This window comes from Pectinophora gossypiella, unplaced genomic scaffold, assembly GCF_024362695.1.
Source record: "Pectinophora gossypiella unplaced genomic scaffold, ilPecGoss1.1 Pgos_81, whole genome shotgun sequence".
NCBI classification, from domain to species: Eukaryota; Metazoa; Arthropoda; class Insecta; order Lepidoptera; family Gelechiidae; genus Pectinophora; species Pectinophora gossypiella.
The window spans coordinates 20,094-45,175 of record NW_026063291.1 but is presented as its reverse complement, the minus strand read 5'-3'; the positions used below and the strand labels follow the sequence as shown (position 1 = coordinate 45,175).

General features: G+C 37.8%; 1 protein-coding gene across 1 annotated transcript; it reads left to right on the top strand.

The window, feature by feature from the left end:
• The first annotated feature begins 3,760 nt into the window (after positions 1–3,760).
• On the top strand, positions 3,761–7,898 carry LOC126381677 (uncharacterized). The gene is made up of 3 exons (XM_050031133.1): positions 3,761–3,802; positions 6,584–7,462; positions 7,870–7,898. Exons 1-3 carry the CDS (start codon positions 3,761–3,763, stop codon positions 7,882–7,884), a joined length of 936 nt encoding a protein of 311 aa, XP_049887090.1. The 3' UTR covers positions 7,885–7,898.
• The last annotated feature ends 17,184 nt before the right edge of the window (positions 7,899–25,082 follow it).

Sequence of the window (25,082 nt, the reverse complement as noted above, 5' to 3'; positions counted from 1 at the left end):
ATTAAATCGCGACTCGTCACTTATCTTCTGCGGTCCTAATATTGCTTCACATTGCACAAACCAAAGCCGTGGCTGGTCGCACCAAAACTCTGGAAGTCGTGATGAAACTGTTACACCAGCTAACTCCGTGATCTCTGTCTTTGATTGTGGCGGCGGCGGTGGTGTTGGTGTCGTCACTGTTGTCTGCTGTTGTAGTCGGGGTCATCACTGTTGTTATCTTGCGTGTGTTCAGATAAATAAAATCCAATAGTCGATACATGCGTTTATTGAGAGAGGTTACACGACACTGAATCATTATTACAAATAGGAACGTTTATAGGTAGATCTATCATAACACGATACATTATGTAGTGCCATATTCGGCACAGTAGGGTCCTTGCCCGGTGGGCTGGGGACGCCTGGTGCGCCAGGTGTCCCCCGGTTGTTCCGTGTTCGCCCCCGCGGGCGAGGGTCCCCCGTCACCGGGGCCTCGGCGGACGCCTCCCCTCTCCATGCCCGAGCTGGGGCCGCCGTCGCCGCCGCCGCGCCGGACGGCACCGCCGCTGCACCTAGCAGCGGCCCCGCTGCCGCAGCGCCCCTCTCGCGCGAGCCGCTCCCCAGCCCGCTCGACGTCCCCGCCACAGGCCAAGGTGCGAGCCGCCCAGTCCCCGTCTTCGGGAGAGTATATCGGTATCCTCGAGAGCTAGTAGAGGTGGAGGAGCTCGACGAGGATGCGATTCCAGCACTGGAGTGACCCAGTCCGCCGGCTTGAGGGCAGCCGTCACTGTTGACGGCTCCGACCTCGCCGGCGGCTCACCGGATTGACAATACGACCTCCGCCGGCTTGAGCCGGTCCGAACCCTCGGACCTGAGCTCGCCGGCCCACACCTCGGAAGAAGACATGTGCCGCCTGGCTAGAGCCGCTCACTGGGCCTCCCTGAACAGGGTCCCACCTGGTGGGCAGACTCGCCGGCGGCACCACCGGATTTGACACAGTGCTTACGGAGGGGCGAATCTCGCCCGCCGTAGCCCGACCCCGTGCCCCGCCCGTATTCGCGGGCGGCGAAAGCGCCAACACCAAGGGGGCACTGTGACGACAACCTGCCTATTTTTAATCAGCAATAAACCACTAGTATCTGGATGTTGTAGTTTCTTTATCAAACCACATTTCAGTATACTCCGAAGTTGACCAGCGGCACACTTGACAGCTGTCAAATTGACTGTCAAAGTTGGCGCACGTACAACAATGAAAATAAATAAAGGCAAAAGAACCATTCAGTACACACGGTAAAAATAAAATCCTAAAAATACAAAGAAAAATTTAAAAAGAATATAAAAAAAAATAAAGGCAGAAATGCCACTGCCGGCGGAGGCCGCACAACGTACAACTTGCCTGAGACGGCACATGAACCACCCGTGCTCACCTCGGGCACAACATTATCAGATAGCATCCAAGAAATTCTTCACATCCAAAAAATACTTCGCATCCAAGAAATACCTCGCATCCAAAAAATACTTCGCATCCAAGAAATCGCATTAATATAACTGTTATACCTGAAATTAAAACAGTTATTATATGCGGAAACCTTATTCGAGACTTATATAGTGAGATAGCATCGCCTTCGATTACCTACAAACAGCCCCTTACGTTCCCATCCACGTGAAGTGTCAGCTGTCAAACTCGTTTTAGAGTGGAGGTGGAAAAACTTGCTACCGGGCTTGCGCTCGCGCAGTCTCGTCACATTGCATCTCACTGTAGTGGCTGAACAAGCCCAAAAAATCCCACTAAATATTGGTTCAGAAATGAAACAATATATGAGATATAAGATTGATCGTATATTGAAAAAATCGTACTGACCACTTACTTAAAACATGAACATAATTTAATAGCGCGTCCTAAACTGGTACAGCGACATCTAGTGGCACTTTGCATAACTAACATAAATAAAAACATTCTAACATTGAGTTTTAACATGCCGGCCGCCATGGACCAAGTCCAGAATTACAACAGATTGCCACTGTACTCGAAAGAAAATAGTTAAAAAAAATCTTAAAACTATTGAAATTTTTTAAAATTTAATCTTCTGACAATGCAGAATTATAATCTACTTACTAAATTTAAACCAACAAAAGAAAAAAAAAAAACACAAAATTCATCTTTAGGCTGGTAACAAGATTAGTTTAGACAGGGGTCTTTTAATAATGTTGCCCTTATATTTAAGACTTACAACACGAGCTAGTTTGTCCAAACCTGGATGCTTTTCCACAACCACTCCGAAAAGCCATTTAGAAGGAGGCAAGCCATCCTCCTTTACTATCACCACGCTTCCAATATCAGGCTCTGGGATTTTATCAGTCCACTTGTACCTGTGCTGTAATTGTGTCAGGTATTCACGCGACCATCTTTGCCAAAAGTCTTGGACTAATTTTTGCGTTAAGTGCCACCTCTTTAAATTGCAGATGTTCGAGGCTTCATAGTTTGCATCAGGGGCTAACACTAACGGTTTACCTACTAAGAAGTGTCCTGGGGTCAGGGGATTAGGATCTTCCGGATTGTTGGACAATTGTGAGATTGGTCTTGAATTAAGACAAGCTTCGATTTGTGATAGTACTGTAGTCATTTCTTCGAAAGTGAGTGTACTATCACCAATCACTCTTTTGAGGTGGTGCTTGGTTGACTTTATGCCAGCTTCCCACAATCCTCCAAAATTTGGAGAACGGGGAGGGATAAAGTGCCAGGAAGTCCCATTTGCAGCTAACCAATCTGCTATTTCCCCAGAAACACTTGACTTTTCCAAGTCGAAGAGTTCCTTTAGCTCTTTTGCACTCCCAATGAACGTGGAGCCATTGTCGCTCCATAACTCAGCTACATGACCTCTGCGAGCAACAAACCGCTTATAAGCCGCTAAAAATGACTCTGAGGTCATGTCGCTGACGACTTCCAAATGGACTGCTCGTGTGGCCATGCACACGAATAAACAAATATAGCCCTTCATCGAGTGGTGTCCACGACCCTTTGTGGTTCGAATTTTAATAGGAACAGCGTAATCTACTCCACTCTTCAGGAAAGGTCTGTGAGCAGTGACTCTGGCTGTTGGAAGTTGTCCCATCAATTGTTGATTGGATTGCGCTGAGTGACGAATACATGTTACGTATTTGTGCACATGCTGTCGAACTAATTTCTTTGCGCCAATTATCCAATATTTGGTTCTTAAGAAGTTTAGCGTAAGTTGCGGACCACCATGCATTGTTTTAATGTGGGCGTCATGAACGAAAAGTTCAGTAAAATGTGATTTATGTGGAATCATAATCGGACACTTCATGTCGAATGAGATCATATCCGCTCCTTGCAGTCTACCACCAACTCTTAAAACTCCGTTTGAGTCCAAAAAAGGACATAATGACTCAAGCTTACTGCTTTTCTTGATTTTCACCTTATTTTTTTTTTTTATCTCCTCTTGAAACGCTTTTCCTTGACACATCTTTATGCAGGTAAGTAGTGATTCGTTTAATTCTTCGACAGTTAACCATTTACTAATTTTCTTTTTCTCAGATTTGTTCTGTAATGTAGGTATGCTTTTGTTATTGTTATTAAGTTATATGTTAAGAGGGTATGTACGCATTTTCGGCCATTCGTCAGTTCGCGATTAAACGAATAACTGCCAAGTTGTGTTTCACTGTACACCACTTCCGTTATACTCTTCAGTGGCTTCGGGGTGTGAATATATATAAATTATATATAATAGGAGGGAACCATACGCGTGATTAAATACTAAGAACAATGTCCGTCGGAAAAATTGGTGAATTTGATGTACATAGTAAAGTAAAGTAAAGTAAACCTTTATTTGTGTGAATACAGTACATAATGATGTTATACAATACTGAGGCACATGTGTATTCAACCTGCATGCAGGCATACAAATATTTGATTTTTACAATTTCAGCAATACAAATAACAGAATAAAATAGATTTCAATTTTACAAATACTCAGTCAACCAAGGATAATATTCTTTAGTCAATATTTTTATCCCTATCTAAATATTCTTCCACACTATAAAAGCAATGCTGGAAAAGCCAGTTTGTCAAAGCAGATTTAAATTTAGGCATTTGTGTCATTTTTAAATTTTCAGGGATATTATTATAAATTACTATAGTCATATTATACACATTTTTATCATAAATATAACACTTACTAGGAGGACGATAAAGCATATTAATATATTGAGATCTGACTCTCCTGCTAGACACATCTCTAATAGTTTTAAAAAATTCAGGATGTTTTTTCACAAAAATGCAAGCGTCTCTTATATATAAACATGGTAAAGGTAATATTTTAAGTTCCAAGAATAATGGTTTACAGCTTTCTAAGAACCATGCATTGCAAATAGCCCGAACACATCTCTTCTGAAGCTTGAAAGCTCTATTGATATCGACAGAGTTACCCCAAAGTACAAGGCCAAACGTGAGTATTGATGAAACATAGCCATGATAGGCTGTCAATGCGCATTCGATCGACACATTATTTCGTAACTTTTTTAAAGCAAAAGTAAAACGACTTAATCTTTGACATATGTGATCAATATGATTTTTCCAATTAAGGTGTTCGTCAATATTTACACCTAAAAATTTAAAATAATTCACTTGTTCGATTAATACATCGTTATAAGTCAGTTGTAATGGTATTCGAGCGGAATTATACGATAATATTTGCATGACTTTTGTTTTGTTTATGTTTATTACTAAATCATTATCATTCATCCATTTAACTACATCCGTTAATGTTTTATCGATTTCATTTTCAATAGAAATTTTATTATTACATTTAAAAATTAGAGTCGTATCGTCAGCAAAAAGTAGACATTTATGAAACAAGAAACAAGAAACAAGAAACATTTATTGAGAAGCTGTGTAGGTACATACATGCAGGTGTCAAACATTATAAAATTGTCTCAACAGCATGTCCATGTCGGACGTACAATATTACAAATAATGTCAGTATTGAGCATCAAGGAATTAAGTAAGTACCTAATAATTAGTCACATTATAAACATTTGTCAATTTTAAATATCATTGTTGTTGAAAATATTCATTCAAGTCATAAAATTCCATATCAACTAGCCAATTTTTTAGACGTTTTTTAAATGTCTTACCCTCTAACAATTTTATTTCGGTGGGTAAGTGATTGAAAATTCGAACGGCTGATACAAATATACTTTTATATAATACTGAACCGTTTGATGATGGAAGATAAAAGTTATATAAATATTTGGAACGTAAGTTTTCCCTAACTGAACATTTCTCTATAAAATATTCCTTATGATTTTTTACAAATGTACAAATTTCCAAAATGTAAATACATGTCAAGGTTAGTAAGTTGTTAGTTTTAAATACATTTCTGAGTGATTCAATTTGGTACTTTCTATAAATTATCCGTATACATCGCTTCTGCAAAATAAATATTGATTTGACGTTTACAGAATTGCCCCAAAAAATTATTCCGTATGACAGTATGGGATAAACAGTGCCATAGTAAGCACTTATTGTGACCGCAGTTGAAGCCACATTTGCTAAAATGGACAGTGCATAACATTGGCTAGATAGTCGCTTGTTAATTGTGCTAATATGGGCTTTCCAGTTTAGGTTCGTATCTATAGTTATGCCTAGAAACTTTGTGTCAGATACTTCTTCAATTTTTTGTCCTTCATTTATAATGGTTATTTTTTTTGTATGTTTATTATAATTTTTAAATGCTACAATTTTAGTCTTTTCAATATTTACTTTTAGGTTTATGCTTCTTAACCATATTTTTACTTTATCAAGAGTATTGTTAATTTCGTTTGCAAAAACTCCATCGCTCATGTCCTCTTTTGATATGAATATAGTAGCATCATCAGCAAAAAGCACGCACAAGTGATCTATTATTAATGGTTTTTAAATTATGTTGTGTAACACTTGGAAGATCATTAATGTAGAGAAGGAAAAGTAGCGGCCCTAGAATGCTACCCTGAGGAACACCAGCGTTTGTAGTTCTAAATTTGGATCGGTATACTAGCTTTGTGAGGATGTTTCGAGACTCATAGTTTTTTCTTATCTCCGTGCATTGTTTCCTATCCATTAAGTAGGTTCTGAGCCAATCATTGGCTCTACCTCTAATGCCATAAATATCTAGCTTTTGTAGCAGTTTGTTATGGTTAACAAAGTCGAAGGCTTTGCTCATATCCAAGAACAAAGACACAACTGGAACTTTCGTATTAATACTCTCAGCAACATACTGTATAAAATTGAATTGAGCCAATGTGGTTGAGCTTCCCTTTCTGAAGCCGAACTGCTGATGATGAAGTATTTTATATTTGCTTATGAAATTGACAATCCTTGTGTGAACCGCCTTTTCAAAAATTTTAGATAGAATGGGCACTATTGTTATTGGTCTATAGTTATTTGTGTCAAGTCTGTCACCCTTTTTAAATAATGGTTTAACTATAGACATTTTAAGTTGTTCTGGAAAGACACCTTCAGTAAAAGATAAGTTAATTATATGAGTTAGTGGATAGCTCAAGAAATTAGCACATTTTTTAATAATTTTAGTAATCAATTCATAAAGAGGATTGGAAATTATACGTGGAACGTTTGGAACAGTATTTTGTTGTAAATGGTGTTAAAACAGAGTTACAAGTGCCTACTTTAATTACGATTATGGGTGCGGAAAGCTATGAATTATTAGTGAATTTGTGTACACCGGGGAAACCTAAAAATAAGACATTTGAACAAATATCCGAGATTATAGAAAAACACCTACAACCGAAACCGAGTGAACTCGCTGAGAGGTACAAGTTTCGACAAAGATCGCAGACAGGCAGTGAAACCATCTCTGAGTACGTAGCTGTACTAAAGAGGATGTCGAAGACTTGTGAGTTTGGCAGCTGGTTAGAAGAGAGTTTACGTGATCAACTAGTCTGTGGTATTAGCAGTGAAACTATTAGACAAAGGTTATTTGCTGAGAGTAAGCTCGATTTTGCGAAGGCATACAGATTAGCAGTTAGTATGGAAACGGCAGAAAAGGACGCGGCGACAGTTGAAGGTCATAGTGCAAAGTCATCGAGCGCGGGAACAGCTGAGTGTCATATGACGGCGGCACCGACGTGGCGGAGAGGCAAGGTGGCGGGGGAGCGACCGGCGCGAAACGCCAGCGGAGCGGTGCGGGAGACTGGTTCGCGGGGCGCGCAGGGGCGGCGCGGGGGCGCGGCTGCGGCGCCGGCGCAGCGCGACTGGGGCGACCGCGCATGGCGCCAGCAGGCATGCTGCCGGGCGTGCGGCGGAGCCCATGACACGATTGCTTGCAAGTTTGCGCGTTACGTATGCCGGGCTTGTAACAAGCTGGGTCACCTACGACGGATGTGCCCTAATTTAATGGACCAACACCGCATCGGAGCGACGGGTGACGTCACCTCAGGATCGGAACGGGAGTCTGATGGAAGCGAAGAGGTATTTTGTATTGATTTGAATCAACTTACGATTAGTCAGTGTAAGCCGATCATGATACCAATAACTGTTCATAACAAAAAGATAGATATGGAATGCGACACGGCAAGTGCGATTTCTTGTATCAGCTACGTAATGTATAAGAATATGTTTAGTGATGTAAAAATAGGAAGATGTAAGGTCGCGTTGAGGTACTATACGGGCGAAATCGTGTACCCTATAGGGGTCATTAAACCAGAGATAGTGTATAACGAGACCAAAAAAATATTGGATTTGTATGTAATCGAAAAAGGGAAAACGGCTTTACTGGGTAGGCAGTGGATAGCGGAGCTGAATATTAAATTACCTAAGTTTGAGTATAATCCTGTACATGCGTTAAAAGACGAGGAATTTGATTTAGCTACATTCAGTTCCAGATATTGTGAGGTGTTCGCGGAGGGACTCGGCCGGTTCACCGGGCCGCCGGTGCGCATCCACGTGCGGCCGGAGGCGCGGCCGGTGTTTCTGCGCGCGCGGCCGCTTGCGTACGCGCTGCGGGCGCCGGTGGAGCGCGTGCTGGCGCAGCACGTGCGGGACGGCATCCTCACGCCCATCGAGCGCTCCGACTGGGCCACACCGATCGTACCGGTTGTTTAAAAATTAAGCAAAATCAAAAATTTTGAAAAAAACCCACGACGGTAAAAATCTCATCGAAAAATTAAGCAAAATTAAAAATTTTGAAAAAAACCCACGACGGTAAAAATCTCATCGAAAAATTAAGCAAAATTAAAAATTTTGAAAAAAACCCACGACGGTAAAAATCTCATCGAAAAATTAAGCAAAATTAAAAATTTTGAAAAAAACCCACGACGGTAAAAATCTCATCGAAAAAGAATAAAATAACTCAAAACCCCCGACTTAACCCAATTATTATGTAACGAAATATTATATTAGACTTAAAAATACTTTCTAAAAAAGAGTTGATATCTCGAGACATCGGTAATAGATATACTTAAGTACCTAACAATGAATATGGATGTTTACAGTTTTTTCCTAACGTGTCTGTTTCTCGAAGATATACTAAATGTAGCGATAATAATCTATACTTATAATAAATCTGTAGAGAGGTCAATTCTGTACATTAAATATTTTTTCAAAATAACTATCAGGGGGTGATAAGTGGTCGATACTGATGCCAAAAATGCAATCAGTAAAATTTTTGTCTGTCTGTCTGTCTGTCTGTCTGTCTGTATGTTCCTTATAGAAACAAAAACTACTGGACGGATTTTAATGAAACTTGGTACAATTATTCTTCACACTCCTGGACAGGTCATAGTATACTTTTCATCACGCTACAATCAATAGGAGCAGAGTAGTGAAGGGAAATCCTTTTGTATGAAAAATCTAAACCACTCAAGTTAGACGTTTGAAATTTGGCATGCAGATACCTTAGGTACCGTAGAGGTGCACTAAGAAAGGACTTCCCGAAATTCCCACGAGAACGGGAATTAGCGGGAAAATCCTTTTGTATGAAAAATCTAAACCACTCAAGTTAGACGTTTGAAATTTGGCATGCAGGTACCTTAGATACCGTAGAGGTACACTAAGAAAGGAATTCCCGAAATTCCCACGGGACTGGAATTAGCGGGAAAATCCTTTTGTATGAAAAATCTAAACCACTCAAGTTAGACGTTTGAAATTTGGCATGCAGATACCTTAGGTACCGTAGAGGTGCACTAAGAAAGGACTTCCCGAAATTCCCACGAGAACGGGAATTAGCGGGAAAATCCTTTTGTATGAAAAATCTAAACCACTCAAGTTAGACGTTTGAAATTTGTCATGCAGGTACCTTAGGTACCGTAGAGGTGCATTAAGAAAGGAATTCCCGAAATTCTTACGGGAACGGGAATTAGCGGGAAAATCCTTTTGTATGAAAAATCTAAACCACTCAAGTTAGACGTTTGAAATTTGTCATGCAGGTACCTTAAATACCGTAGAGATGTACTAAGAAAGGAATTTCCGAAACTCCTACGGGAACGGGAATTAGCGGGAAAATCCTTTTGTATGAAAAATCTAAACCACTCAAGTTAGACGTTTGAAATTTGGCATGCAGGTACCATAGGTACCGTAGAGGTGCACTAAGAAAGGAATTCCTAAAATTCTCACGGGAACGGGAATTAGCGGGAAAATCCTTTTGTATGAAAAATCTAAACCATTCAAGTTAGATGTTTGAAATTTGTCATTCAGGTACCTTAGATACCATAGAGGTGTACTAAGAAAGGAATTCCCGAAATTCCACCAGAACGGGAATTAGCGGGAAAATCCTTTTGTATGAAAAATCTAAACCACTCAAGTTAGACGTTTGAAATTTGTCATGCAGGTACCTTAGGTACCGTGGAGGTGCACTAAGAAAGGAATTCCCGAAATTCCCACGGGAACGGGAATTAACGGGAAAATCCTTTTGTATGAAAAATCTAAACCATTCAAGTTAGATGTTTGAAATTTGGCTCGCAGGTACCTTAGATACCGTAGAGGTGCACTAAGAAAGGAATTTCTGAAATTCCCACGGGAACGGGAATTAGCGGGAAAATCCTTTTGTATGAAAAATCTAAACCACTCAAGTTAGACGTTTGAAATTTGGCATGCAGATACCTTAGGTACCGTAGAGGTGCATTAAGAAAGGAATTCCCGAAATTCCCACGAGAACGGGAATTAGCGGGAAAATCCTTTTGTATGAAAAATCTAAACCATTCAAATTAGATATTTGAAATTTGTTATGCAGGTACCTTAGATACTGTAGAGGCGTACTAAGAAAGGAATTTCCGAAATTCCCACGGGAACGGGAATTAGCGGGAAAATCCTTTTGTATGAAAAATCTAAACCACTCAAGTTAGACGTTTGAAATTTGTCATGCAGGTACCCTAGGTACCGTGGAGGTGCACTAAGAAAGGAATTCCCGAAATTCCCACGGGAACGGGAATTAACGGGAAAATCCTTTTGTATGAAAAATCTAAACCACTCAAGTTAGACGTTTGAAATTTGGCATGCAGGTACTTTAGTAAACTTAAAGCTTAGTTGCAACAGGATATTACAAAATTCCCACGGGAATGGTAGTTAGCGGGAAAAAACATTTGTATGAAAAAATCAAATCTAAATAAAAGGAGAAACTGACTGACTCAGTGACTGACATATCAACGCATAGCCTGAACGGCTAAACGTAGGCATTTGAAATTTTGAAGGGACATAGCTTAGGTACCGTAGAGGTGCACTAAGAAAGAAATTCCCGGAATTCCCACGGGAACGGAAATTAGCGGGAAAATCCTTTTGTGTGAAAAATCTAAACCGCTTAAGTTAGACGCTTGAAATTTGGCATGCAGGTACCTTAGTTAACTGAAAGCTTAGTTGCAACAGAATATTGCAAAATTCCCACGGAAACGGCAGTTTGCGGGAAAAAAACATTTGTATGAAAAAATCGAAACCGCGTAAGATAGATGTTTTCAATTCAATTCAATTAAATTATTTATTGCATTCCATGTAGTACAATGGGGTGTTACATAGGCATAGGAACTAAAACATGGACCCTGTAGGGCACAGCAACGTTGAAGGGAAGAGAGGAAGTGTGTATTAAAATTAAAACTCAATGAACAATCAATTTAAAAAAAAATCAATTCAATCAATTGATTCAATCTAGCATGCATGCATACCTTAGTAAATATAAAGTTTATTTTTGGCTGTATTTTGAAAAATGGGAGTTATTGGGAAAAAAATTGTATGAAAAAATCTAAACTGCATAAGTATGCACTCCCACACACACAAAGATCTCTCTCTTATATAAGACGCCACGCGGACGAAGTCGCGGGCAAAAGCTAGTTTTACCATAATACATAACCGAGGAATATCCGTCGGGGGCTGCCATTAACCCAGCTAAAGTTTTTCTAGTGACGTGAATACAATTATTGAAGAATTGTAGATGTTTAACGACGACATAAAATACACTTATGAGTATGATTAATTTTTTGTTGAAATTTCATATAGAAAAGGCAGCCCCCGACGGATATTCCTCGGTTATGTATTATGGTAAAATTATTATCGCTACATTTAAGTATATCTTCGAGAAACAGACACGTTAGGAAAAAACTGTAAACATCCATATTCATTGTTAGGTACTTAAGTATATCTATTACCGATGTCTCGAGATATCAACTCTTTTTTAGAAAGTATTTTTAAGTCTAATATAATATTTCGTTACATAATAATTGGGTTAAGTCGGGGGTTTTGAGTTATTTTATTCTTTTTCGATGAGATTTTTACCGTCGTGGGTTTTTTTCAAAATTTTTAATTTTGCTTAATTTTATGTCGTCGTTAAACATCTACAATTCTTCAATAATTGTATTCACGTCACTAGAAAAACTTTAGCTGGGTTAATGGCAGCCCCCGACGGATATTCCTCGGTTATGTATTATGGTAAAATTATTATCGCTACATTTAAGTATATCTTCGAGAAACAGACACGTTAGGAAAAAACTGTAAACATCCATATTCATTGTTAGGTACTTAAGTATATCTATTACCGATGTCTCGAGATATCAACTCTTTTTTAGAAAGTATTTTTAAGTCTAATATAATATTTCGTTACATAATAATTGGGTTAAGTCGGGGGTTTTGAGTTATTTTATTCTTTTTCGATGAGATTTTTACCGTCGTGGGTTTTTTACCATAATACATAACCGAGGAATATCCGTCGGGGGCTGCCTTTTCTATATGAAATTTCAACAAAAAATTAATCATACTCATAAGTGTATTTTATGTCGTCGTTAAACATCTACAATTCTTCAATAATTGTATTCACGTCACTAGAAAAACTTTAGCTGGGTTAATGGCAGCCCCCGACGGATATTCCTCGGTTATGTATTATGGTAAAATTATTATCGCTACATTTAAGTATATCTTCGAGAAACAGACACGTTAGGAAAAAACTGTAAACATCCATATTCATTGTTAGGTACTTAAGTATATCTATTACCGATGTCTCGAGATATCAACTCTTTTTTAGAAAGTATTTTTAAGTCTAATATAATATTTCGTTACATAATAATTGGGTTAAGTCGGGGGTTTTGAGTTATTTTATTCTTTTTCGATGAGATTTTTACCGTCGTGGGTTTTTTTCAAAATTTTTAATTTTGCTTAATTTTATGTCGTCGTTAAACATCTACAATTCTTCAATAATTGTATTCACGTCACTAGAAAAACTTTAGCTGGGTTAATGGCAGCCCCCGACGGATATTCCTCGGTTATGTATTATGGTAAAATTATTATCGCTACATTTAAGTATATCTTCGAGAAACAGACACGTTAGGAAAAAACTGTAAACATCCATATTCATTGTTAGGTACTTAAGTATATCTATTACCGATGTCTCGAGATATCAACTCTTTTTTAGAAAGTATTTTTAAGTCTAATATAATATTTCGTTACATAATAATTGGGTTAAGTCGGGGGTTTTGAGTTATTTTATTCTTTTTCGATGAGATTTTTACCGTCGTGGGTTTTTTTCAAAATTTTTAATTTTGCTTAATTTTATGTCGTCGTTAAACATCTACAATTCTTCAATAATTGTATTCACGTCACTAGAAAAACTTTAGCTGGGTTAATGGCAGCCCCCGACGGATATTCCTCGGTTATGTATTATGGTAAAATTATTATCGCTACATTTAAGTATATCTTCGAGAAACAGACACGTTAGGAAAAAACTGTAAACATCCATATTCATTGTTAGGTACTTAAGTATATCTATTACCGATGTCTCGAGATATCAACTCTTTTTTAGAAAGTATTTTTAAGTCTAATATAATATTTCGTTACATAATAATTGGGTTAAGTCGGGGGTTTTGAGTTATTTTATTCTTTTTCGATGAGATTTTTACCGTCGTGGGTTTTTTTCAAAATTTTTCATTTTGCTTAATTTTATTTCAGACTTTTTAGAGAGCATATACGAATTATAATCTATACTAGCTTTTGCCCGCGACTTCGTCCGCGTAGCGTGTTATAAAAGAGAGATCTTTGTGTGTGTGGGAGTGCATGTCAAATTTCAAGCATTTAACTTATGCAGTATAGATTTTTTCATACAACATTTTTTCCCCGCTAACTCCCATTTTTCAAAACGCAGCCATAACTAAACTTAGGTATGCATGCATGCTAGATTAAAAACATCTACTCCTATCTTACGCGGTTTAGATTTTTTCATACAAATGTTTTTTCCCGCTAACTCCCATTCCCGTGGGAATTTTGCAATATCCTGTTGCAACTAAGCTTTAAGTTTACTAAGGTACCTGCATATCAAATTTCAAACGTCTAACTTGAGTGGTTTAGATTTTTCATACAAAAGGATTTTCCCGTTCCCGTAGGAATTTCGGGAATTCCTTTCTTAGTGCACCTCTACGGTACCTAAGGTACCTGCATGTTAAAGTTCAAACGTCTAACTTGAGTGGTTTAGATTTTTCATCCAAAAGGATTTTCCCGCTAATTCCCGTTCCCGTAGGAATTTCGGGAATTCCTTTCTTAGTGCACCTCTACGGTACCTAAGCTACGTCTCTTCCAAATTTCAAGTGCCTACGTTTAGCCGTTTAGGCTGTGCGTTGATATGTCAGTCAGTCAGTTTCTCCTTTTATATATTTAGATATTTCCGTCATACATGATTTCTATGTAACTTTAACCATTAAGGCTGCTCACGCGACGGAAGCTTAAAAAATGGTATAACTTCTCCCGTTTTCCCAAAATTTCCCTTCATTACTCTGCTCCTATTGATTGTAGCGTGATGAAAAGTATACTATAACCTGCCCAGGAGTATGAAGAATATTTGTACCAAGTTTCATTAAAATCCGTCCAGTAGTTTTTGTTTCTATAAGGAACATACAGACAGACAGACAGACAGACAGACAAAAATTTTACTGATTGCATTTTTGGCATCAGTATCGATCACTAAATATATTTAATGTACAGAATTGACCTCTCTACAGATTTATTATAAGTATAGATAATGTGTAGGTAAGATCTCGCAAAACAATAAGTGTGATTCATCCTACCACATAATATTAAGTCCCTTATTAAATATTATACAGTTGCTTTCTGTTTAAAGTTACCTCTATAACACTCATCTGAGAACATGCACCAATCACCCACGAACTCATTCCTGAAATCCGCATTGAAATCAGACAATACGTTTTAATTTTAATAATATTGCAATATAAACGTTTCACACTAATATAGCAGCGCCTCCTAGTGAGTTAATATCATAAGACTTAGACCATGCACCATTCAACTACGAACCCATTGCTGAAAACCGCATTGAAATTGGACAATTCGTTTTAATATTATTGCAATACTATTTTTCACTAATATTGTAGCACCCTCTAGTGAGTTAAAGACGTAATTTTTATTATTTGGGAACATGCAATAAGCTACCACGTACACATTGCCGAAAACAGAATTGTAATCGGACATTTCGTTTTGATTATATTGCAACATTGTTTTGCACTAATATTGTGGCGCCCCTAGTGAGTTACAGCCATGACACCTGTCTAAGAACATGAACTCATCAAACACAAACCCGTTATTGAAAACCGCCTCAAAATCGGATCATTAGTTTAAAAGATAGGTGGTAACATTACTTTGCACAAACGCACACACAAACATCTCTCACCCTAAACGCATATACCTGCTCCGTTCCGTCGTGGGTAATAATAAATGTAATTAAAATTATACTAACCGTAATTAACAACACTTTGCTTTACTTAATACATAACACACATAAACTGCCTATATACGTCCCACTGCTGGGCACAGGCCTCCCCTCAATCAACCGGAGGGGGTATGGAGCATACTCCACCACGCTGCTCCACTGCGGGTTGGTGGAGGTGTTTTTACGGCTAATAGCCGGGACCAACGGCTTAACGTGCCCTCCGAAGCACGGAATCATCTTATTTTTTCGGACAATCAGGTGATTCAAGCCTGAAAAGTCCTTACCAAACAAAGGACAGTCTCACAAAGTGATTTCGACAATGTCCCCATCGGGAATCGAACCCGGACCACCAGATCGTGAGCCTAACGCTCTAACCACTAGACCACGGAGGCTGTTTACTTAATACTACCTGATTATTGAGTGATGGGTTCAACTTTATGAATTAAATGAGGATTAATTGGATGAATTTGATTCACTTGACCACACAATCCACGTGCCACTTATAGTCGATCTTGATTTTTCTTTAATCTTCGCCAATCACTTCGTATTAATTTATCTACAATTTATTGATTGTGATCTTCTCTGAAATCTGGCTCGAAGGACCATGAATATGCCTGATATGCCTTTTTACTGATTTTTAAGGGATTTAGGTAGCAATGAAACAGCACCGTGTTCGACGTAATTACGTGTAATCAATGGAACCGAAAAAAAAAACGCCTGTCAAAAACAATTAACTAATAAAAACTATTGCAAATAAATTGCTATTATAAATTGAAGAGGCGTTTCGAATAATATTTATTCTAAACACTAATATTGTGGCGCCCCCTAGTGAGTTACAGACATGACACCTGTCTAATAACATGAACTCATCAAACACAAACCCGTTATTGAAAACCGCATCAAAATCGGATTATTAGTTTAGAAGATAATTAATAACATTTCTTTGCACAAACGCACACACAAACATCTCTCACCCTAAACGCATATACCTGCTCCGTTCCGTCGTGGGTAATAATAATAAATGTAATTAAAATTATACTAACCGTAATTAACAACACTTTGCTTTACTTAATACATAACACACATAAACTGCCTATATACGTCCCACTGCTGGGCACAGGCCTCCCCTCAATCAACCGGAGGGGGTATGGAGCATACTCCACCACGCTGCTCCACTGCGGGTTGGTGGAGGTGTTTTTACGGCTAATAGCCGGGACCAACGGCTTAACGTGCCCTCCGAAGCACGGAATCATCTTATTTTTTCGGACAATCAGGTGATTCAAGCCTGAAAAGTCCTTACCAAACAAAGGACAGTCTCACAAAGTGATTTCGACAATGTCCCCATCGGGAATCGAACCCGGACCACCAGATCGTGAGCCTAACGCTCTAACCACTAGACCACGGAGGCTGTTTACTTAATACTACCTGATTATTGAGTGATGGGTTCAACTTTATGAATTAAATGAGGATTAATTGGATGAATTTGATTCACTTGACCACACAATCCACGTGCCACTTATAGTCGATCTTGATTTTTCTTTAATCTTCGCCAATCACTTCGTATTAATTTATGTACAATTTATTGATTGTGATCTTCTCTGAAATCTGGCTCGAAGGACCATGAATATGCCTGATATGCCTTTTTACTGATTTTTAAGGGATTTAGGTAGCAATGAAACAGCACCGTGTTCGACGTAATTACGTGTAATCAATGGAACCGAAAAAAAAAACGCCTGTCAAAAACAATTAACTAATAAAAACTATTGCAAATAAATTGCTATTATAAATTGAAGAGGCGTTTCGAATAATATTTATTCTAAACACTAATATTGTGGCGCCCCCTAGTGAGTTACAGACATGACACCTGTCTAATAACATGAACTCATCAAACACAAACCCGTTATTGAAAACCGCATCAAAATCGGATTATTAGTTTAGAAGATAATTAATAACATTTCTTTGCACAAACGCACACACAAACATCTCTCACCCTAAACGCATATACCTGCTCCGTTCCGTCGTGGGTAAAAAAGGACAAATTTCATTGTTTGTTTGTTGAGATTTTTTAGTTAATTAATTTAGTAGTTTATTAAGCTATGTGAATCGAGAGGTGATAATAATAAACTTTTATTGTCGTTTCTTTACTTACAGGTAAGGCTGTGTTAGTTATATAAAGATTACATTTTTATGTTTGTGTAGCCTACTCGATAAATAAAATTGCTTTCTTTACTTACAGAGAAACAAATCGAAGTTTTATTTTACCTCTTGGAATTAAATTATAAGTAATTGTCTTATAAAACGACAATACTTGTTTATAATGGCACAAAAACTGCAGTTTGCATTTAGATATGAAGCATCACAAGCTGACAATAAGACGAGTGTGATTGCCATAACCTCAATTACAACAGAGAATGAGAAAAAGTACGCACTGCTAGATGCTGATAGATACGCAAGCAGTCACATAGCACTAACTAAGACCGAAACCTATAAAAGAGTGAAAAAAACTCTAATTCAAAGGGGTCAAGAGAGAAAAGTATGGATTACATGCACAGAAGAAATGTCACAGACCTATTTTGATGAAGATGATAATTTAATGTTCAATGATTTATATCTAAAAGAAATAGAAGAAACAGATCTAGTAGAATCCACTCAGAAAAACGAAGGTCAATTGAATCTGAAAAATATATCAGAAAGATTTATGATTGAGAAATTTGTATGTAAATTGTCAAATGCGAAACAATGGATAGAAACGTTTGAGACTGAATGCAAACGATTTGAAATTAAGAATGATACAACAAAGATAGAAATATTGAGATTATTCTTAGACAAATTCAAATTCAAATTCAAAAATATCTTTATTCAGTAGGTAACATAGTTACACTTTGAATCGTCAATTTTTACATAACGAACGTCTCATCCGCCTAAAACTACTGCAGCTTCTCACAACCTGTATAGCCGGGGAAAAGAAGCTGCAAGAAAAACCTCGGCACAGGGCCCTAGACGTTCTTTTTAAAAAAAATAAAAATAAACATAAAATATTGATATACAATTGAGTAATTTAGCTGCCTAATATCAGTTCTCAGACAGTTAATCCCATGCATTCATATCTTCTAAATAATCACTAACTTTATAATAACCTTTTTTGTAAAGTTTTTGTTTAACTACTTTCTTAAAGCAGTTGAAAGGCAAATTCTGAATGTCAATGGGAATCTTATTGTAAAAACGTATACATTGCCCCTTAAAAGATTTAGTAATCTTATGTAATCGACTGACTTGTAAAGCAAGTTTATTTTTATTCCGGGTATTAACAATGTGCCGATCGCTATTTTTTGCAAATAATCCTATATGTTTTTTTACATATATTAAGTTTTCAAAGATATATTGTGATGCCATAGTTAAAATATTAATTTCTTTAAATTTATTTCTAAGTGACATCTTGGGTCCCAATTTGTAAATCGCCCGAATGGCCCGCTTTTGCAGAACAAAAATGCTGTTCACATCTGCAGCATGACCCCACAGCAAGATGCCGTACGACATTAGACTGTGGAAGTAGGCAAAATAAACTAATCGCGCGGTTTCTACATCGGTTATTAAACGAATTTTTTTGACCGCGAATGCTGCTGAGCTGAGCCTTTTGGACAACTTATCAATATGAGGACTCCATTGCAACTTAGCGTCCAAAGTAATTCCCAAAAATACAGCAGTATCCGTGAGGTCCAATTCCTTATTTTTTACAATAATAGAATCGAGCGGCCTACTAACATTCGATAACGTAAAATAAACATATTTTGTTTTATTTTCATTAAGTAGCAGGTTGTTTACAGTAAACCAATCCACTACCTCTGAAATGGCGTTGTTTACATCGTCAAAGGAATCTTGTCGTCTCTTTACTTTAAAAAGTAAGGAGGTATCATCTGCAAACAGCACCACTTCATGTTTTACAAGACTAGGTAGGTCGTTTATGTAAACTAGGAATAGAAATGGACCTAGAATTGAGCCCTGCGGGACGCCTATAGTGACGTTAGATCCACACGATCTGGAGCCATGCACATCAACCCTCTGAACGCGGCCACTAAGGTACGACTCCAAAAGAGCGATGGCATTATCTGTTATTCCATAGTGACGAAGTTTCGCGATCAATATATCATGACAAACGCAATCGAAGGCTTTGGAAAGGTCACAAAAGACACCAATAGCATCTTTGGACTCCTCCCAAGCCTGAAAAACATGATTTATTAACTCAACACCAGCATCGGTTGTTGAGCGACCCTTTGTGAAACCAAATTGTTTATTAGACATTAAATTGTTTAAATTGAAATGTTGAAGTAATTGCAGTAATAAAATTTTTTCAAATATTTTACTAAGCGTGGGTAGTATAGATATTGGTCTAAAATTAGTAGGGTCAGAAGTACTACCAGCTTTAAACAATGGAATGACTTTACTGTGCTTCATTAAATCTGGAAACACACCATTGTCTACACATTTATTAAATATACATGATAGATAGGGAGCTATGCAATCAATCACGGAGTTAATGACTTTAACAGAGAGACCATGAAGATCTGCAGTCTTTTTCATTTCTAAAGATTTAAAAGCTCTTAAGACGTCCCTAGGACTCACGTGTGTAAATGTTAGTTTATCTACTTTGGACGTATCTATGTGCTCCTTTACAAGTGATTGAGCGAGTGCAGGAGATGACTTCAAATCCTTGGTAGTCGAAAATGGAATGTCAGTAAAGAATTTTTCAAAAGCTTCAGCAACTTGCTTATCATTTGTGAGTAGTTTACCGTCAATTTGTAATTGATACTCGAGATCGCGTGCTTTGACTTTCCCATTTTCGCTATTTATAACTTTCCAAGTCATTTTAATAATATCTGAGCTACCTTTAATTTTACTGCTAACAAACATTGCCTTCGCGGTAACGCAAACACGTTTGAAAACTTTTGAATACCGTTTTACATAGTCGTGAAAAGCTACGCTATGATTGTATGTTCTTTCTTCATAAAGTTCATACAACCTGTTTCTACTCTTATAAATTCCTACCGTCGCCCAGTCACTAAAAATTGGTGTGTCTGCTTTCTTAATTGTTTTTGCCTTAAATACTTTACTAACTTCCGATTTTGTTAGATTAAATAGGGAGTTATATAACAAATTTGGGTCATCACAGTAAGGAAGTTCTGGTAATTTGTTTGACATATTATCTTTGAATTGTTCTAAACGACTACTTGATATGGGATTGCATGTAACATCCTTTTTCAGAGAGCGGTCAATAAATAAGTTGAAAGATATTTGTTGACCACAGTGATCTGACTTTAATTTATTAATTATTAATTTATCACAAGGTTCTAAGTTACTAAAAATATTATCGATACATTTCGCGGACTGTGACGTGATTCGGGTTGGTTCTGAAAAAAGATTTACAAGATTATAACACAGAAATAAAGATTTGAATGTAGTACTTAATGAGCAATTTTCCAGAATATCAATATTGAAATCACCGCAGACGATAACATGTTTGCTTTTATTACATAATTTGCATAAAGCTTCATCAATAACTTTCTCAAATAGATCATAAGATGAAGCGGGGGGTCTGTATACGCTCAATACAATAAGCCGGCTGAGTTCAATACAGGCTAGCTCAACAGTTCGCACAACTGAGAGACTTACAATATCCGTTCGTTCCTTATATTTTAAACAATTACGTACTAATATTAATGAACCGCCACGGATAGCCGTCTCCCTGCTGTACGAGCTGGCAACCTGGTGATTATTGAAGCAAACGAACTCATGTTTTTTTAGCCAATGTTCAGTTACGCACATAATATCAACACAATTACTGTTTAAAAAAAGTTCAATTTCAAGTTCCTTGCCCAATATTCCTTGTATGTTTTGGTGTACCAGGTTGATTACATTTGTATTTTTATTATTGCATTTTAGATTTAATATGTCCTCATTTAACTTACTACAGCCAAAGTTCTTCTCTGTTGTCATTAAATTTAATTTAAATTACAAATGTCAGAAATAAAAATAGGCTGCTCAATAGGAGCAGACGCGTTAAAAGCCAACGAATTGGCTGATTCTATTGTAAAAAAAAAGGATAGCGACTTCGCTATTTGTCTTTTGTAAAAGTTAGATAGATAGTAATATCTATCTTTGGTCAAATAAAAATTCCTAACATAGGAATTCGTATCAATAAACTGAAACTTATTATAATAATCGCATACTAAAGTATGCAACGTCAGGTTTAGATCATGTCTAAACTTATTTTCGGTTTTTAGCTGACTTTGGCTGAAAGGCAATGCAAACAAAATCACTTGTGCTACATTCGGTAGGCTGTTAAGTAAGGAAATATAATGAGTAAGTAGTTCTTTGTTCGCGTTACCTCTCCTACCGGCCAAGATTATGATTGTACTATTTTGTGAGAATTGATATGAAATTATTCTTTTTAAAATGTCTAAATAGGAGGCACCCGGCATACAATTATTAATTACTGCCCGCCTCAAAAAATGGCTAAGTTGTAAACCCATTGATTTGCCAATTTCGTCACTAAACATAATAATATTTTGCGCTTTGTTTACCGGCGCGGGCGCCGCCTGCCCGGTCGCCGACGAGAAGGACGTATTATTGTCATTATCAATAGGTGTGAGGAGCAAGTCCTGCGGCGCCGGTACCAGCTGATGGGCCGGCGCAGGCGCGGACAGAGGGGAGGATTCGGAAACACGAGCAAGCCGCTCAGTCTGCGAGGATGAATGCTTGCATCTATACTGACGATTAATTAGTGAATCGAAGCGTTCCGCGTTGTGAAAACTCAAACTCACCATCTTATCAGCGGCCAGCTCGTGCTTTCGAATAGTTTTCTGAGCTACTTCGTAGTCCAGTGTCATATATTCTAAGGATTTTGTCAGTTTTTTTATCTGTGCCTGGAGCTGATCAATTTCACACTCATATTTTTTTGTTTGGTTTTCTAACGTTACGGTACAAGTATTAATTTCGTTCAATAGATGTTGCCCCGTATTAAACAAGTGATGGTGTGAAGTTGATGCTTGTGGTGAGTCACAAGTGAGGTTACTCTTTGAACACAACACCTCGTGAGATGGGGTGGCGGCAGGGACCAAGTCAGGTGAGTCTATGATCAGCTCGTCAAACAGCGATTGTGTCTGAGACGTTTTAAAAGTACTATCCGCGAGTTCAAAGTCCGATATTTGTTTATGCGCGTCGCGCAGCTCGCGTTCCAGAACAACGGTGCGCTTGAGGGCGGTCTCAAATTCATCGCAGCTCCGGTCAAACACATGCACCGTTCTTTGTAGCTGGTCATTTTGGTCTTCCACATCATTTAAACGCTGATGTAAAGCCGCCATCTCACTCTTTAATTGTTTATTTTGTTCTAGTATGACTAATACCTCCTTCTCGCTATCCTCTCTCTCTGATAGTAGCTGCTCACATAACGCTTTAGAATTCTTAAGTTCTAGTAAAGCCAGCTTTAATTGATCTTCTAGCTTACGAGCTGCCACACTGCGAGTAGTCATAGAAGACATAGTACTCATAGTGTTTTAAAGCAACAAAAAGAAAAGTAAACGTTTCAGTGAGAAGCCACCAAAGAAAGAGTGGTAGTTACTTACAATTTTGATAATCGTTATTCTTTAATAAGTCATGTGTGGACTGGCACTCGGCAACATTGAAAACTTTGAAAATAGAGGCTAGATGGTCCGAGTGGAAAGACAAATTTTTGGATTCATTTGCTGATAAAGGATGGAGTACGGGAATGTATGCCATATTTTACAAATATAAAGAAGGATCACTGATGGAATATGTCATAAAAAAAGAAAAGTTATTATTAGATATGGATGAAAACATTGGTGGGAAAAGTCTAGTGACACTTATAGCAGCCGGCTTACCTGAATTTATTAGAAATAGAATTGATCCAGAAAAGTGCGAAACCTCAACGAGATTGCTTCATGAAATAAGTAAGTGTGAAAGTTTGGTAAATAATAAAAACTTCATAAAAAAGAGAGAAGAGAGAGAGGACAACAGGAAATACATTGGAGGTAAAAAGCCATGCAAAAACTGTCAAAATTTAAATAAAGGTACTCGATACCATCCAGAACAGTTATGTTGGTTTAAAAAAGAAGGAAAAGAGAAACAAATGATTGGAAGTAATTCTGTAATAGAAGCAAATCTAAGTGAAAAGACAAAAAACGAATAAGCACACCATTGATAAAAATGAATATGTTATTAGAAGACAAATTAGAAGTAAATGGAACATATGATTCAGGCTCCCAAGTCACCCATACATACATATGCGCGCGTGTGCGCGTGCGAAAGTGTACATGTTCTAGGAGGTGTCACAGTGACACACCCACATGCCCTACGGGTGTATAAAGTCCTTGGGATCGGTTCGATATTAGCCACATATGGGTGTGTGACTGAGGCAGTTTGCGTTAGATGATTGTGTATCATGTGATTCTCACCAGCAGGTCTTCTATTTGCTCGTATGAGAGTGACCCTAACCACGCAGTCATGGTTTTTTTGCAGGAGAACAAATTCATAGGATAAATGTCAAGGATAGAGTTAACCTTACCGTATACAAAAGCAGACTGGCAAACGTATTGCCGTTGAGCAAAAACAGTACGCACGGAATGTGAGGGAGCTATAGTACCTTTTCTTCTTTTATTTAATAGATTTTGATTGTAAGGTAGTGAGGAGTGGTATTTAATAATTATGTTTAGAATGTACAGTTTTCTTACCGATAGGAGGTTGCTGTTTCTGTACAAAGTGTCAGTAGAGAACCTGTATGGTTTAAAGAACATAACTTTGAGAAGTGATCTTTGTGCTCGTTCAACATCTAAAAACTTTGTTTTTGTAGCCCCTCCCCAGATCGGAATGCAATATGTTATGACAGATTGTGCTAATGCGACATAGATTTTAGCAATTAGTGCTTTAGTCATGACGTGTCTGAGTGATTTAAATATCCAGATAAGTTTCCTAATTCTGTTCATAATTAGTTCTATTTGAGAGTGCCAGCTTAATCTTTGGTCGATAACGATTCCGAGATATTTGGTACTGCTTACTTTTTCAATGACAGGACAGTCACAGCTCCTCTGATCCAGATTACCACATGTGTGTACTTTAATGTAGAAGTTTGTATCAGGTTGTGATTTTGGATATGGAGAGAAGCAAATGAAATTTGTTTTTTGAACGTTTAGAGTCAGGAGATTAACATTTAACCAGTTTGCCACCCTAGCTAGGCCCCTGGCAGCAATCTCCTGAACAGAGTCCCACGTTTTGCCAGTAAATACAATAGCAGTGTCATCCGCATAACAGATTATCTTTCCCCCGACATCTTGAAGGTTACACAACTGATTTATGTAAATTAGAAAGAGAGTTGGTCCGAGGACACTCCCCTGCGGGACCCCAAATTTAACATTGACATTTTGTTCATGACTTTTGTGCTGGTCAATTTTTACTACTTGTGTTCTGTCATGAAGATAGCTTACAAAGAGTGAGAGAGGAGTACCCCGGATGCCAATGTCCTCTAACCTCTGTACAAGAATGGGGACAGAAATTGTGTCAAAAGCCTTTTTAAGATCGAGGAAAACTGTGAGGCATTTATTACCTTTATCTACTTCCTTAACTATTTCAGAGGTCAGATCAGTTACGGCATCTTGTGTAGATAGACCCTTTCTGAAACCATATTGAGAGCTAGACAAATAGACAATATGTTATATTTGTTGAGGTAATTTACCAGTCTACAATTTATCAGTCTCTCTAGGATTTTAGATATTGAAGTTAAGACCGAGATAGGCCTATAATTGTTTACATCAGTACTGTCTCCATTCTTGTACACAGGCGTAACAATTGCACGCTTCAATGCAGTGGGAAAGTCACCTGTGTTAAAACACAAATTTG